The 15,105-nt window shown below is 35.0% G+C and overlaps 2 protein-coding genes across 6 annotated transcripts; one reads left to right on the top strand and one right to left on the bottom strand.

Moving 5' to 3' along the window:
• Positions 1–1,044: 1,044 nt before the first annotated feature.
• LOC125221920 (solute carrier family 35 member F1-like) lies at positions 1,045–6,757 on the top strand. Of its 3 annotated transcripts, none has more exons than XM_048124254.1 (11): positions 1,045–1,254; positions 3,613–3,707; positions 3,940–3,997; positions 4,234–4,428; positions 4,516–4,592; positions 4,908–4,990; positions 5,079–5,130; positions 5,431–5,499; positions 5,641–5,727; positions 5,824–5,885; positions 6,378–6,757. In XM_048124254.1, the coding sequence occupies exons 1-11, from the start codon at positions 1,122–1,124 to the stop codon at positions 6,556–6,558; spliced, it is 1,092 nt and encodes a 363-aa protein (XP_047980211.1). In that variant the 5' UTR covers positions 1,045–1,121; the 3' UTR covers positions 6,559–6,757. The 3 variants fall into 3 exon arrangements, with proteins under 3 accessions (XP_047980211.1, XP_047980212.1, XP_047980213.1); XM_048124255.1 differs by lacking the exon at positions 1,045–1,254 and adding an exon at positions 3,014–3,367; XM_048124256.1 differs by lacking the exon at positions 1,045–1,254 and adding an exon at positions 3,444–3,505.
• A 577-nt stretch (positions 6,758–7,334) lies between these two features.
• Positions 7,335–12,018, bottom strand: LOC125221919 (uncharacterized protein At3g49140). Of its 3 annotated transcripts, XM_048124252.1 has the most exons (14): positions 11,924–12,018; positions 11,792–11,844; positions 11,114–11,237; positions 10,436–10,652; positions 10,189–10,291; positions 10,027–10,091; positions 9,536–9,652; positions 9,349–9,447; positions 9,097–9,250; positions 8,776–8,885; positions 8,402–8,551; positions 8,182–8,277; positions 7,978–8,091; positions 7,335–7,603 (listed from the first exon to the last, which is right to left on the bottom strand). In XM_048124252.1, exons 2-13 carry the CDS (start codon positions 11,838–11,840, stop codon positions 7,984–7,986), a joined length of 1,392 nt encoding a protein of 463 aa, XP_047980209.1. In that variant the 5' UTR covers positions 11,841–11,844; positions 11,924–12,018; the 3' UTR covers positions 7,335–7,603; positions 7,978–7,983. The 3 variants fall into 3 exon arrangements, with proteins under 3 accessions (XP_047980209.1, XP_047980208.1, XP_047980210.1); XM_048124251.1 differs by lacking the exon at positions 7,335–7,603 and having other exon boundaries at positions 7,769–8,091; XM_048124253.1 differs by lacking the exons at positions 7,335–7,603; positions 11,792–11,844; positions 11,924–12,018 and adding an exon at positions 11,340–11,358 and having other exon boundaries at positions 7,769–8,091.
• Between the last annotated feature and the right edge of the window lie 3,087 nt (positions 12,019–15,105).

The raw sequence follows: 15,105 nt of genomic DNA, 5'->3' as shown, positions 1-15,105 counted from the left end.
GGGACGGAGGGAGTATAAAATTTCGTGCTGTTTAAGGAAGTGATCATTTTTAAACAAGGAAGTGATATTTTTTTGGGACGGAGAGAGTATTAAAATCGGTGTCCAATCAAACTTGGCCGATGGACATATTTTAGTCTAAAAATTATTGTTTTTGGAATCAATAGGGACTAGGGACCAACATTTATAGATTTTGTGTCCAAATCAAGTTATTAGTTACTACTCCCTATTATTTAAAATATAAACCTATAAATTATTATGATTACATCACCTGATAAAATTGCTTAATTAATTTATTCTTTTGGTTCCGTTTTCATGTAACATACGTAATATTTTTGTTCACTTTGTCATTGTATTCCATTTTAATAAATCTGTATACCGATCCGATTCATGGTCAACTTTCCAGTCACTATCAATTATCTCAAAGTATCTTACATCCATAATTATACATATTATACTCAATGCCTCTATGCATATGTTCTTAATGATTTTTCTCTCTATTCAATTATACTAGTACTCAGACTCTGGGGTTGCTTCAATATAAAACATCAAGATTATTATGTTTATCGCCTCAAAAATAAATAAATAAAAATAACACGAAAAAATAGAGGTGTGAAAAATGAGCATTGCGGTGGTTGGTGAGGCTGTTGTTTTCATCCAACAATAACAATAATCATAAGCAAAAGAATAAATTACAACTATGTCTAAAGAAGTTAATAATGAATGGATTATTCCAAAATTAACAACATGTGAACGTATTACATAACTAAAATATGAGTATTTCATATACACAACCAAAAAAATTATTGTAAAGGAGGATATTGCTAATTAAACTTCCTAGCTAATCTGAATTTTTAAGTGAACGGATTTGGTTAATATTTAATTATATAAGCGAATTTTTTAGTTTGCCGATTGACAAAACGAAAATACATTGTCAACTTCCAATCACTTTCAACTATAGAATAATATACTATTCATTTAACATTTCTCTTTGAAATCATATTAGTAGATGTTTTCAAGGTTTATAGTTCTGTCTCTCTTTCTTCTCTTCCAGCATTCTTGAGAAGTGAGAGATGATGATTTGATCTAATAACGACGATTGAAGAGAAAAACAAGAAAGTAAAATGAGAGGTATAAAGGAGAATTTGGACAAGATTTGGAGGAAGAATGCATTTTTAAGAGCCCTTGGATTGGGACAGCTTCTCTCTCTTCTTATCACTGCCACTGGATTTGCATCTTCTGAATTGGCTAAGAAAGGTCAGATATTTCTCTCACTTTCTTCACTCATATTCATCAAATTATACATACTTTTGTTTCTTATAGTTTGAAATTATTAATATATTGCTTGAGAAATTGTCTAGTTTTTTATTTTTATTTTTCGAGTTAGAAAAAATCCTCATTTATGATGGAATATCTACAATTACAGACTTCAATGATTTGTTATTTGTATACTGGAGTTTTTGATTTAAACTTAAGTATGATGGATGAGTGATATAGCAGTATTACTATTTAGTATTATTCTGTGCCAACTAATTGAACACTTAATTAGTATTTTCCATTTTGACTTGAACATATATGAATATGGACTTTAAAATACATATAATAGTTTCCATTCAAAGGCATGAAAGTGCAGGATATTAATGTGCCTAACAGTAGCATTTAATCAAATAAAAAAAGAAAAAATCTAGGCACCCACTATAAGATGTTGTTAATTAAGGTAAGTCAAAGATGAACAAATTTAGGATAAAGTGTTGTTTGTGATGCTAAATAATACGATTTGGTTCGATGTATGTCAAGTGTTAGAAGCATAAAACATAAATAAAACTAAAAAAGAGGTAAATAAAAAAAGCCACAACCCCTAAAAAGGTCCACATTATGCGGCTTGTAGTGGTGGAAGGCCTCTCTGCTTTTTGACTCCATTATAAAATAATGCCACTATTTTCTTTCTAATTTTATTTTACTAACTCGAACAATAACGAATGTCATTAAAATCTTGAACTTAAAAATTTCCAACGTCATAAATATTATCCATACAATAACTTTATTAGTATTTCAATTCTGATAATTATATTTGAAATGGACAAAATTACTCTTTATGGGTTGAAGGGATTTTTATCTAAATTATTTTTAAAAAGTTGATAATAAATATGTAGGACTCTAATAAAGAAATAAAAAAAAGGGACGAGACAATTTGCTTATTTTCCAGTTGTGGATGCTATTATTAACACCAATATTGTTCTAAAATCCCTTTCAAAGAGAATATTGATCTATTATGAATAATAGTGAAAAGATGAATTTGTTCCATGAAAAAGTAGTTGGCTGTCTTTTTCCAAAATTGTGTCTTCACAAGAAACTCAAATGCCGTTTTGATAATAAAATAGTATGAGCTGGACCTAGATGCCTACACTTTCGGAACCGGCAGTTACGGTTTAGAACCATTGGTTTTAGTCTTGGAAATTGTCAAATCGGAACCGAACTGCGAGAGTGTTTGGCGGTTACGGTTTTGTTTCGGAACGGTCAGTTTTCCGGCAGTTTTTTAGGGTTTTCACGGTTCCGAATCATTGGTTTCCGGTGTTTTTTTTTGGTTCCGGCTCATGTTGCACGGTTATCCGGCGGTTTTTCACAATTCCGGTCTGGAACCGTCCGAAACCGGCGATCCCAACATGTTTTGGTTCTGGAATTTTAAAACCTGAAACGAACCACGGTTCCAAAAGTGATGATTTCAGTTCTATTAAAAACTCACGGTTCCGGTCAGCCGTTAACCGCTCGAACAGTAAACATTGGGCATCTCGAGCTGGACCCAATGTTTGTTAAACCTCCTTTACTTATTCGTATTCCAAATCCAGCCTAATTAACGGTAGAACAAGTAAAACAAGAATCTTTGAATCCCTATTTCAATTATTACGAAATTACAGTACATAAGCAGTTTAAAAATCAAAACTTTCTGGTTTGGAACTTTTTCCATTTTCGAAATTGTAATTATTTTTAGAATTGACTGCTTAGAGCAGTAGGCATCTGGGAATTTGTGACAGCCGTTCAGTTTTTCCACATGAATTTTATCAATGCTGAAACCAATCATTGCATCTAATTCTATATAAGTATATGTAATCGAGCTATGTGAATATCAGTTGTTAATGGTTCTGAGCCAATTTTTAGTGCTTTGCTCAGAACCAATCGCTCTTTCTTATGTGAAGCAATTACTTCACCTTTTGAGAAAATTTCATAAAATCCACAATTTTACATAAGAAAATGGTGGTTAATTTGGATGATTTTTGGACAAAGAATACACTGGTGGGACTTGGATTAGGACAGTTGCTTTCTCTTTTGGTGACCTCCACCGGATTCTCATCTTCCGAACTTGCCAAAAAAGGTTGCTTCCTGTCTCTCCCCCTTTTTTTATTTTTCATTTTAAAGATAATCATAGTTTTTCCATCTCCATCGATTCTGTTGTTTTCTTCTGAGATTTCTTGGTTTCATGTTGTGGGCTTGAATTAGATCCATTTCCTAGGTATTAGCTGCTTTTCTTTAGCATCATGGATATTTAAAAATTGTTACTTTTAGCTGTATTTGGAAACATTTTTTGATTTGGCTAATAAATCCGATTTCTCCAACTAGGAATTAATGCTCCAACTTCTCAGTCTTTCCTCAACTATGTGCTTTTGGCTTTGGTGTATGGGAGCATTATGCTCTATAGAAGGCAAGCTCTCAAGGTCAGTTACTCTTAGGCTTTTAGTGTTCTATATAGAGATAGTTACATTTCGTTTATCAATTGCTCTTTCAGCTTTGTTATTAATGATGTGTGTGTTGTTCTTGCTGTAAAAATTTCCAAGAGTTATTGACTTTTTTAGAAATGTATGGTTGTTTCCAACATGTTTGCATTGTGGTTATGTAGTGTAAAATTTCAATGTCTTACATGTTTTCCGGACTCTTTTCTATAAGCAGGCAAAATGGTACTACTACATCTTGCTCGGAGCAGTTGATGTGGAAGCCAATTTTCTCGGTAAGTATCCATCAAACATGTGTTTGTCGTTTGAGATATGTTTCAAGACTAGACATAAAACAACATAACGATCTTAAGTGCTTTGACTGCCTTCAGAACATCCTCGGATGCCACATTGTTAGGTTGGGAGTGGATATACACACACATCCTTTTCTGTTTTCCTTGAATATAATGGATGCATATAATCCTAATTCATGCTTACTGAAGAATAAACTAAGTAACTTTTGGCGTCACAGTGGTGAAGGCATATCAGTATACGTCGATTACAAGCGTTATGCTGCTGGACTGTTGGACGATCCCATGTGTCCTATTCCTCACCTGGTTCTTTTTGAAGACGAAGTACAGATTCAAGAAGTTGGCGGGTGTCGTAATATGTGTTGCTGGTCTCGTAGTGGTTGTTTTCTCAGATGTTCATTCTGCAGATAGATCAAGTAAGTTGTATTTTCTATACATGTGCTTATCTCTCTCATCTTTGCTTAGCCCTTTCGAACTGTGATGATATGCTTATTGTTGTTTAGGTGGTAGCAACCCTATCAAGGGCGATCTGCTTGTTCTTGCTGGGGCCACACTTTACGGTGTAACTAATGTTGGTGAGGTACGTAACTGTCGAGAACAATCTATTTTTATGCTCTTTTGGACCCGTCTGGGATTCAGAAGACTCTTATTCGTAAATGTGTTTCCTTTTCCTTTCCTTCTCAGGTAAACAAAGTTTGTTGTTTGTCTAACTCTTCAATCCTCAAATCGTTATAGAATTCATTTTTTTCTGTCCTATTTCTTCTCTTTTGTATTTTGCTATATCTCTTCACTTTATTTTACTGTTTTCAGCTGCCAATTTGTGATTCTTCAGTTGATATTCTCAGATCTTTCTTTGTTTGTGGAGGTTAAATTCTTGTATCATTGTTGTATGCAGGAATATTTTGTTAAAAGTGCCGACAGGGTCGAGCTTATGGCTTTCTTGGGGTTTTTTGGTGCAATTATCAGTGCGATCCAAATGTATTATTATTTCCATCCATTGCAGTTCTTTATTTCAGAGCTTCTAAGTACTGGTTTTTACTGCAATTTCCTTGACAATGTGCTGCAGTGTCATACTCGAACGTGATGAACTCCGATCTATTCACTGGACAGCAGGAGCGGTACTTCTCTCAATCCCCTCCCTATCTCTCTGTCTCCGTCTCTCTTTCTCTCTTGCCATCAATTTCCTTTCAGGGATAGCTGATGATTGCTAATGAAAATAAGTTGCTTGAATATCTATTACCTCGTTTTAAGTCGGATCGAAAGTTATTTTTGTTTTGATTTGTCTCCTTTGATAAACATAAACTAAATAAGCTCTCTTTGTGGTTTTATATGATTTGGCGATCCTCGTGCTACTGCTATAATAAGCAATAATTTCCAATCTAAATCAAACTAATAGCATTGCTTTTTTTCGGTTACAGACGTTTCCTTTTGTTGGATTCTCCGTTGCGATGTTTCTGTTTTACTCTGGAGTCCCCATCTTACTAAAGGTAATATGGTTTACTATTAGGTAAGTCTGTATGGACGGTTAAAACAGTCTCCGATCTCGAACTTCCTATCGCCTCATCTTTGAAATAATCTGGTATATAATATTTCTGATGAATCATTCTCTTCCAACTTATAATACGCAGATAAGTGGATCAACAATGCTTAATTTGTCACTCCTAACCTCCGATATGTGGGCGGTTCTGATTCGTATCTTCGCCTACCAGGAAAAGGTGTGGAAGAACATAATGATCGAGAAAAGAACACTGATTATTACACTCATTCTGCTCCCTGTGATTTTATTTTGAAATCCATTTTTTCCCCTCTAGGTCGATTGGATGTACTTTGTAGCCTTTGCTGCTGTCACGTTTGGCCTCATCGTATATTCAGGGTGTGTTTTTCTCTCTCACTCATTTAACTTATCTCTCTCGTTGCCCTGCATTTGCTCAGTTATATTAATACGAGTCTAAAATCAAACGCACGAAAAGCTATCCTAGCCGTTTTTACTTCATTTGCTAGTTGATGTTGTGCAATCCTATTACCGGTGATCACTATTAGCATGAATATGAAGCTGAACTTAAGCGTCTCCGGAAGTAGGGGCGATCTTTTCAACTAAACAGTTATTTTGACTTGACTCAGCTCGTCTTCTGTCAAAAGGCATTGGCTACATTTGTATCTGCATAGACGTGTTTTTGGACTTGAATCTCGTTTTGAATGGACACGTTTATCTATAGTTTTGGTATTCCCCGAAGGGCGAGTGATAGATTAGGCGAGAATACGTACGAACGATTGGGAAAATCATGTGGTGGATTAGACTATGTTAATTTTATGTGTTTTGAGCTAATTAGTTGCTATAATCACTCCTTTTCCATTGCCATCACAGGGGCGATAAAATCGATCAAAATACTGCTGAGGTGGCGGACGAGGAGGCTGGTGCAGGTTGCTCGGAAAACAGAGACGCAGTTGGGAGCTCGAAAGCTGGACATGGCTATGGTAGTTCGAGTTCCACGACCGGTGAAGGCGGTACGGAGTCGAAAAGTAGGGAGAAATCATGGGTTTCATAAGGGAGGAGAATTATGATAAGTATAGTTATTCTTAAATGCATCTATTTGAAATTGATAGAGCATGCTATTGTTGAAGGAAAGTAGATTACGATTCCTAATTATTTGTCTTCGATAGATGAATTAATTTGATCACTATGTAATGTTTTTAAGCCAATTGCCGTTGGTGTTTAAGTTGAAATTTCTGCACAAATTAACTTAATTAGGTCGATTTAACGAGGACATATTCGTATGTGTAAATATTTTAAGATTGTATTGTATTTGATGGATTTTTTAGGCATAACGTATATTTTCTCATTCCCCTTTCCACTTTATTCTCTTTTTTTCTCAATATCATCTCTCTCTAATGTTAATGAAGTTTTTTTCCTGTTGTTTTTTTCTATATCAATTTTTTTCCTAGACTTTCACTTGTTTTTAAAAGAAAAATAAATAGATATTATATTTATTTTATTTGTAGTTGTGTTTTTGAATTGTACACTAGTTAGATCAACTCTATAAATTATAGTATTAATTTAATTTTAACTTTACCGATTGTATTAATTATATTTCATTTGATCAATTCTATTTGAATCTCTTTCAGTTTTATAAATTTTATCATTCACTCAAGCAGACTCTTGTGAGATAAATTTTGCTAAATAGAATAAGTGAATGCGAAGATATACAACAGTTGATAAAACTGGTATAAGAAGAAAATACGGAAATAAAATTTGATGAGTTAAAACCATTTTGATAAAAATAAGACTTAACTAATTCCAAATTAAAAAATATCAAGTTGCTAATAAAAAAAGTAATATTTGTATTGATGTAATCATGTAAACTAATCATAGTTTCTCTTTGTTTCTCTCACAAAATCCATGTCAACAGATATCTCCAAATTCCTTCATTTCAAACTCAATTTTAGTACTTTAACTTGTCGAACCTCTGCCCCGTACCCGGATCGGCGCATGGGTCGTGCCTCTTCTCGGGCTCGTGCATGGGCCGTGCGTCTTTCTCGCCACCGCCTGTCCTCGCACCTCCACATGACCCGTGTCGGGCGGCCATCAATGTCCTATTAAATTTTGTTTGTTATAATCATCATTTGTACGCGATTAAACACTGTCTCAATAAATAAATCAAATTCAACAATTTATTTTCTGATTTAACATTCCTAACACCTCTTTCAAAACCAAACTTAGAAAATATGAATGAAGTGCACACTATTACCAAATTGGAGTAAAAACAATTCAACTCAGACATTTTATTTTGTATCATGTCAGTGTATGTACATCATTATTGAGATTAGTATCCAAGAAAATTGTACAAGCATAAGCAACAAGAATTAAGATTACATAGACTCTCAAACCAAAATATGTTAATTAATAAGCTTTTGCATCAGCTTTATTCCAGCCTCAAAATTGAAAACTAAAAATAAATAAGTACTACCATGTATTAATATGGATCATCTCTAGGTTTATCTAGAGTCTTTAGCTTTTTTCGCCTCGCCCTCGGAAACAAGAGCTGCTGAATCTGTTTATCTGCAGCACACTCTGAAGTCGCCTACACAAAATGAAACGGAGAAAATCAATGTCGTTGCAATGGGGTAATTTGATCTATCTGTTCATAAGAGTTGCCTCATGGGACACTGACCCGGGTTTTGAAGGAGAAACGATGTGTCCGTACTTCTGTTCCTGAATACACTCTAACATCCATGCCAAGGCTGTCAACTCCAATTAGATTTGCACCCTACAAAACGGCAAGTAGTTAGACAATCTAAGTTGTTATGTACACCATCGTTTCTAAAACTCCTTCGGTGCTGTAAATATAAATGATTTTAGGAGCAATAGTTGTTGGTATGCACAGCACGAACCTCAACGTGTAGCCCTTTCTTTTTGCAAAGTGCTTTAAGAGCAACACTGCACCTTGTTCCGGTCTGAACAAATCGCTCTAGAATTGATGGGTTTGAGTGCACAAGAATGTCAGGTTCAGCATACTGAAAATCCTGAACACCAATCATTGACTGCAAAAGAACCGTGACAGAAGTCAGAAATCAATGTTACCCCACTCAAGTATGCTCTTTCCATGCGGATAACAAAAAACAAAAATTGATTCTAAACTAAGGCTAAAGTGAATTGAGAGTGAATAAAGACTCATAACCAATCCTAGTCAATAATCCGGACACTTTCTGCTCTTTCATCCCTAAAACAGTAAAACTTCATTTCTACACATATATACATTACATACCTGAATACCGTAGACCGAGAATAGTTCAATTTTTGCGATATCCAATCTATAGATGGTTGATCTACCACATCTTCCATCATCCTTTGTACTGTAGCTCATGATATCTCCATCTGAGAAAACCAGCTTCAGAGAAATTAAAATGCGGAAACTAACTATGAAACATCAAAATGAGATATGGAATAAAAAGAGGAGAACAAGGCAAGACAAATAAAGTGCACTTGTTGTAACATAATCATATTAAGACCAACAATGGGATTAGAGGAAAAGAAAAGTAAGGCTAGATCCGACGGGATTGAGAAATACACTACACGGATCAGTTACCTTTGCAGTCTGAGGTGTCACTATCACTTTCTTCATCATGGAAGAGACGTCGGAGGTAAAACTCTTCATCTATGAAAGTAGGCTTGAGAAACCCCCATACAGCAACACCATTTGACGGGCGATCCATATTTTTAGTATGTTCAACATTAATAGCCTACAATGGTGAAGAAACAACCGAAAAATGGTTTTAATATATAAATCACAGATCTTAAAAGTACCTGAAACATTTTGTGTTGTAATAAACTGAACAACCTTTGACAAGCACTTGGCAAAGTAAACTGGATGCGTCCAGTTGGAATTCTCAGACATCCCCCAATCATTCCAAATGCCAGCCTTATTAGGTTCATCTACCTGGTTTAGAAAAAATGTATGTTTAAAAGAGTGGATTACCGAACCAAAGGACAAATATTAAAATTTGTGCGATAGAACTTTTTCTCACTTCAAAGTAGTCATCAGCAAATAAATCATCATCTCCACTATCAAAGTCCAAGATGTCATCTAAAAGATCCATTTTCCTGCTCTCGTAGTATGAGATGTCCATTCCAATTAAAGCGGTCTAAGGGCATACAAATTGATACATTGTCAGGACATAATATAAACAGAACAAGGGGTTTTTTCAAATGTATTTGTTTAAGATATGTTTATACTTGGTGAAAATGGACAAACCCCTTTAATTTCCAGAAATCAATTGGAATTTCAGTAATGACAGTGTGACATCAATAAATGTTTCTGATTGAACTTTCATCAAATTCTCTCTTCATCTCCATACTAAGAAGTGATATAACTCTATATCTTTCAAAAGAACAAAACAATTGACAGTAGTGAATTATGGTTTCAACACAAAATGAGTAATATCGTCTACAGTTTCTTCCCTACTAAGAGAAATATGGGGATAAGGAATAAAGCTAAAGTGCAGCATTAAAATCTCACCACAGGATTACTAGCTCCATGATCTTGCAAGATGTTTTGACTGTCATGAACCTCAACAAATATATCTGAAGATAAGTGGAAAGCACTTTAAGGAAATGACTGTAGGTATAAAAAAGCAGCATATTAAAAGATTGTCAGACTCTATAAATGGGAGAGCCAAACCTCCAAAGTCATCAATAACGTAGTCGAATTCAGCCCATGAGATTTGTTCATGTGGCTCATAGTGCACACTACTAGGGAATATCAACAATGCCTTGCTGTTAGCCTAAGCAAAGAACCGAAATTACATGATATAATACAAGTTCCTGACTAGATAAATGAGCATACTATTCTAGTATTGTACATGTTAATATTATAACACAGGATATCTGACTTGAAGCTTAAATATATCATATATTAATGGGAAAACCTCGACGGCAGTCCTGGCAATCTCAGCAGATGTAGGCATTGCATCACGAGCACGCCCATTATCTCTCAACTCTTCAAGTGGATGATAACCGGTAGCATAACTAGACGAGTCTGGGACTGAATCTGAATAATCAGCAGCTACCGAAACTTGTGAAACACAGATATCACGCCCCTGAAGCGACCAATGAAACTGAGCACTCCCAAAGAGATGTTCCCTTCTGAAACAGAAAATTTTCAGTTGTTTCATCAGAACTAAATCCAAAAGAGGAATCTACAAAGATGGAAACAATGAAAGCTTCTATGTTTCTTCAATTAATAGCAGGTAAGAATTATCATTGTTATGTTACCTGTCTCATTAGTTGGCAAGTCCGTAAGACTATCTTACAAATTCAGTAAGCACATACCCCGATCTCTACTCTTACAAAGTAAACCAGGAGTTGTCATGAATTTTTTCAGTATAGTACTGTATATTTTCTAGTTTTTAAAGTAGTTGGCATTCTAACATCATTTCCTAAAAACAATTTGAATTCGAAACCCTCTTATTCCCATAGCAGTTCAATTTTTATTTGAAAACGAGAAAGCAGCAAAAGTAATAGTATTACAGAAGCAGGGCACACTTGTGCACAAAGTGTAAACAGGTGAAGATGGTGGCAACTGAAGAAATGTAACAAGGCTGCACCTCAAGCCTGAATGCTGCGAAACTCGTTGAAACTCAAACGGTGTCTTAATCGAACTGCAAGATAATCCATGTGACATTGAGCAGATCATGGGTTCAACATGACATCTTAGGCAGTTGGAGCATCCTAGATGAGGGAAGAATCAAGAAAATGATGATTCAGAAGCCATTGAAAGATTCACATATTAACGACATACGAACGATGAAATCGTAGAAACATCAAATCCACCTTCAAGAAGTCAATGAAGTTACAGATCAACACTAGCCGGTGAAGCAAATTACATGACAAAACCTTACTATGGTGTGAAACATTTGCATCTTCTGAAAAAAAGAGTCATAGAAATACTTATTTCTATTTTGTTTTACTACTTTTTATCTTTTTCTCAATAAACAACAGAAACAATCAGGCATTTCTTTCCACCAACCAATAACAGATTTAGTCTAAACCTATGCCTCACAATTAGGAAAGGACGAAAGGGAACTGAGCCATCACGAATTGAGCCTTAATTGAAAACTTCAACATTTTTTAATTCAATTCAATAAAGAAGCCAATTGCTTTAATTTCTCGAAAGGGAAAAGAAAAAGGAACAAACTTGGCGATGAGATAAGAAGAGCGAAAAGAGGCAAGAAATTAGTAAAGACAGAATTGGGAAAAGATGAATTGAGGTGCAGTAGAATTACCAAGCGAGAAAGAAGATGAGGATGGTGGTGGTGGAGTTGAAACCAGCATCGATCTATTGATAAAATTGATGAGAGGAGAGTTATGGGAGCCGCAAATTGGTAAATAGAATGGGGCAGACGTCGCTGTCTTACCTTGTTTGTCACTTCTAACTTGCAATTACTTCCACTGACTGTTGCTGCTGCAATTACATAAGATAGCTTTAATGGCCCAGTTCGGTGTGTGTTTGTATGTGTGAGAGAGATAGAGATATAAGCAGGACCTTTGACTTGCACGTGCCTAATCTTCATAAATAGTTTTTGTTTAAATTCAATTTGCATTTTATTTACTCCTCTCCCCCTATATTCACACCAAGTGTTCAATTATTTTTGCACCAAATTTTTTAAAAATCTACTAATAAAGTATAAGAAAAGAAAAGAAAAGAGATAAAAAAAAGGGAATAAAGTTTATTTTTAAGTGTTTAATATATACATATTTTTGCACTCCTACATTTCATACATATTCATTCACACTTCCTTATTTCATTATTCATTTCTTCAATCATTTTCGTCGTTCGAAATTTTAAATTTCTCTTTCAATGGATTCTAAAAAACAACTTGATTTTGTCTTCGAAGTCATCTACATAAACTTAACTTTGATACACACAACCACAATCCGTCCATCTGCCCATCCAATTGATTCTCAATCTGAGCACACCTCCTCTCCGAGAATTGGTTCGTCATCAACTCCCTAACTCATAGATGGACCGGAGGCACCAAAATCTGAAGCTCGCTAGTATGTTTAGTGGAAGATACCAAAAGAATATTCAAGTGATATATCGATATTTTTGAAAATCCAGTTGTTGCCAACTCCTAATATGTAACAACGTTCTGAGAAAAAGTTATTGATCGCTACAGTGAGATATGGCTCGATTGTATTATTGAGCTTACTAGCCATATGCTCCAAGCCCACTTCGAAGTTCTGCACTATCTACAAAAATGTTGAAGCCAAACTGAGGAGGGGGTCGAGCCAGGCAAATATACTCCAAAAGACATTGGATATCATCAGAGATGAAATGTAGAAGTCCTTTAAATACTATCTAGCTTGGAAGAAGGTGCGACATTATGAGAAACATAGGAATCAACGGTTTGTGCAATAGAGGGAATAGAATCATAGAGCACCCCTCGTTCGCCACTACACATACCATTTTTTCACTTTGGAATATGCGTTGATACATGTCTCATTTTACTTTTATTATATTTAGTGAGTAATTCTCACATTCCACTACTTCGTTTCGCTCATATTTAATAATAAAAATCTAACTCACATTCCATTAGACACTTATGTTACAAAAAGCATGAAGTAATTCATGAGGCCTGGATTGGCCCATGCCAGATATGGTCCATGCCAGATATGGTCAGCCACAAGATTGGATATCAGAGAAATGGAACAGGCCTGGATTGATCTTATTGATTGTAATAGACCCCAATTAAGCATGTTTGTAACCCCACGCCCAGTTCAAACTTAGGCCCGCAAGGAGTCACCCAGACCTAGGATGTAAAATTGGTAAAGTAGAGAGATGTAGAGAGAAAAAAGTAAGTAAAATATTGTTATGGGAGAATGGGTCCCACTTCATTAGAGAGAAGAGACTTTCCAAAATTAGAAAGTGCATATTCTTGTGGGACGGATGGAGTATTAGTTTGGTGTGCTTTTAATTATGTAATGTTGGTTTTGTGTGATCTTAATTTGCTTATGTTGGTGTGATCTTTGTTTGTACTTTATGTAATACTCCCTCCGTTCTGCTTTAGGAGTCTCGGTTGAGTCGGACACATGTTTTTAAGAAAAAAGTGTTTGAGTGTGTAATAAATAAATATTGAAGCGGATGTTGGGATCCACTTTTAATTGAGTGTCCAATAAATAAATGTTATAGTGGATGTTGGGACCCACTTTTAACACTTTTTTATTAGTTGTAGTGGATGTTGGGACCCACTTTTAACACTTTGTAGGTATTTTTTATTAATTTATCTCAACCGGGACTCCTAAAGCGGGACGCCCAAAATTGATCAAGCGGGACTCCTAAAGCGGGATACAGGGAGTATATATTTGTGTAATATTAAGTTTGTGTGATATAAATTGATGTCACATGCATTTTTCCGCAAGCAATTGAGATGTCATAAACATTATTTCTTTATCACATGCATTTGTGGATATGGTTTTTGTGACACATGCATTTTCCTGCAAAAGTAATTGAGATGTCACAAGCATCATTTTTTTATCACATGCATTTGAAGATATGCGTTAAGTGTCACATGCATTTTCCTGCAAAAGTAATTGAGATGTCACAAACATAAGTTCTTTATCACATGTATTTGCAGATATAAATTTGGTCACATGCATTTTTTTGCAAAAGCAATTGAGATGTCACAAACATTATTTCTTTATCATATGCATTTGTAGATATGATTTTCGTGACACATGCATTTTCCTGCAAAAGTAATTGAGATGTTACAAGCATCATTTCTTTATCACATGCATTTGCAGATCTGAGTTTTAGTATCACATGCATTTTCTTGCAAAAGTAATTGAGATGTCATAAACATCAGTTTCTTTATCACATGTATTTGCAGATATAAATTTAGTCACATGCATTTTCCTGCAAAAGTAATCGAGATGTCACAAGCATTAGTTCTTTATTGCATGCATTTGAAGATATGAGTTTGGTGCTACATGCATTACCTTACAAAAGTTTTTGAAATGTCGCATGCTTCACTGTAAGGGTCTATCACATGTTTTGGTGAAAATATGATTTCCGTATCGCATGCATCTTCTTGTAAAAATTATTGATATGTCACATGCTTTACTGCAAGTGTGTCTCACATGTCTTGGTTTAGTGTCACATGTAAATATATTTAGTTTATAAATAGCTTGTGGAATTTTTTTAAAGATAACACCAACTACACATTCCACCTCCAAAACAATGTCTTCCAGTGAAAACTCCTAACGCATGGGCTGGACAATATACATGGAGAAGTGGAAAACCAACGATCATTTTAGAAGTTGTTGCATCATACGACTTATGGATATGTCATGCATTCTTTGGAACTCCAGGTTTGTGCAATGATATTAATGTACTCCATTTGTCTCATATTTTTTATGTTGTCTTAGAAGATCGAGCACCATATGTTAATTACGTAGTAAATAGTCATTAGTATAATAGGGCATATTATCTTAATTATGACATATACCCTGCATGGGCTGCATTTGTCAAGTCAATTACTTCTCCACAAACTCAAAAGCATTTGGAGTCTTACAAGCGCGTTTCGCATTTTTGCGAAGG

Source organism: Salvia hispanica, chromosome 4 (genome assembly GCF_023119035.1).
Source record: "Salvia hispanica cultivar TCC Black 2014 chromosome 4, UniMelb_Shisp_WGS_1.0, whole genome shotgun sequence".
NCBI lineage: Eukaryota > Viridiplantae > Streptophyta > Magnoliopsida > Lamiales > Lamiaceae > Salvia > Salvia hispanica.
Note: the sequence above shows the minus strand (reverse complement) of the source record. Positions and strands in the feature narration are given on the sequence as shown.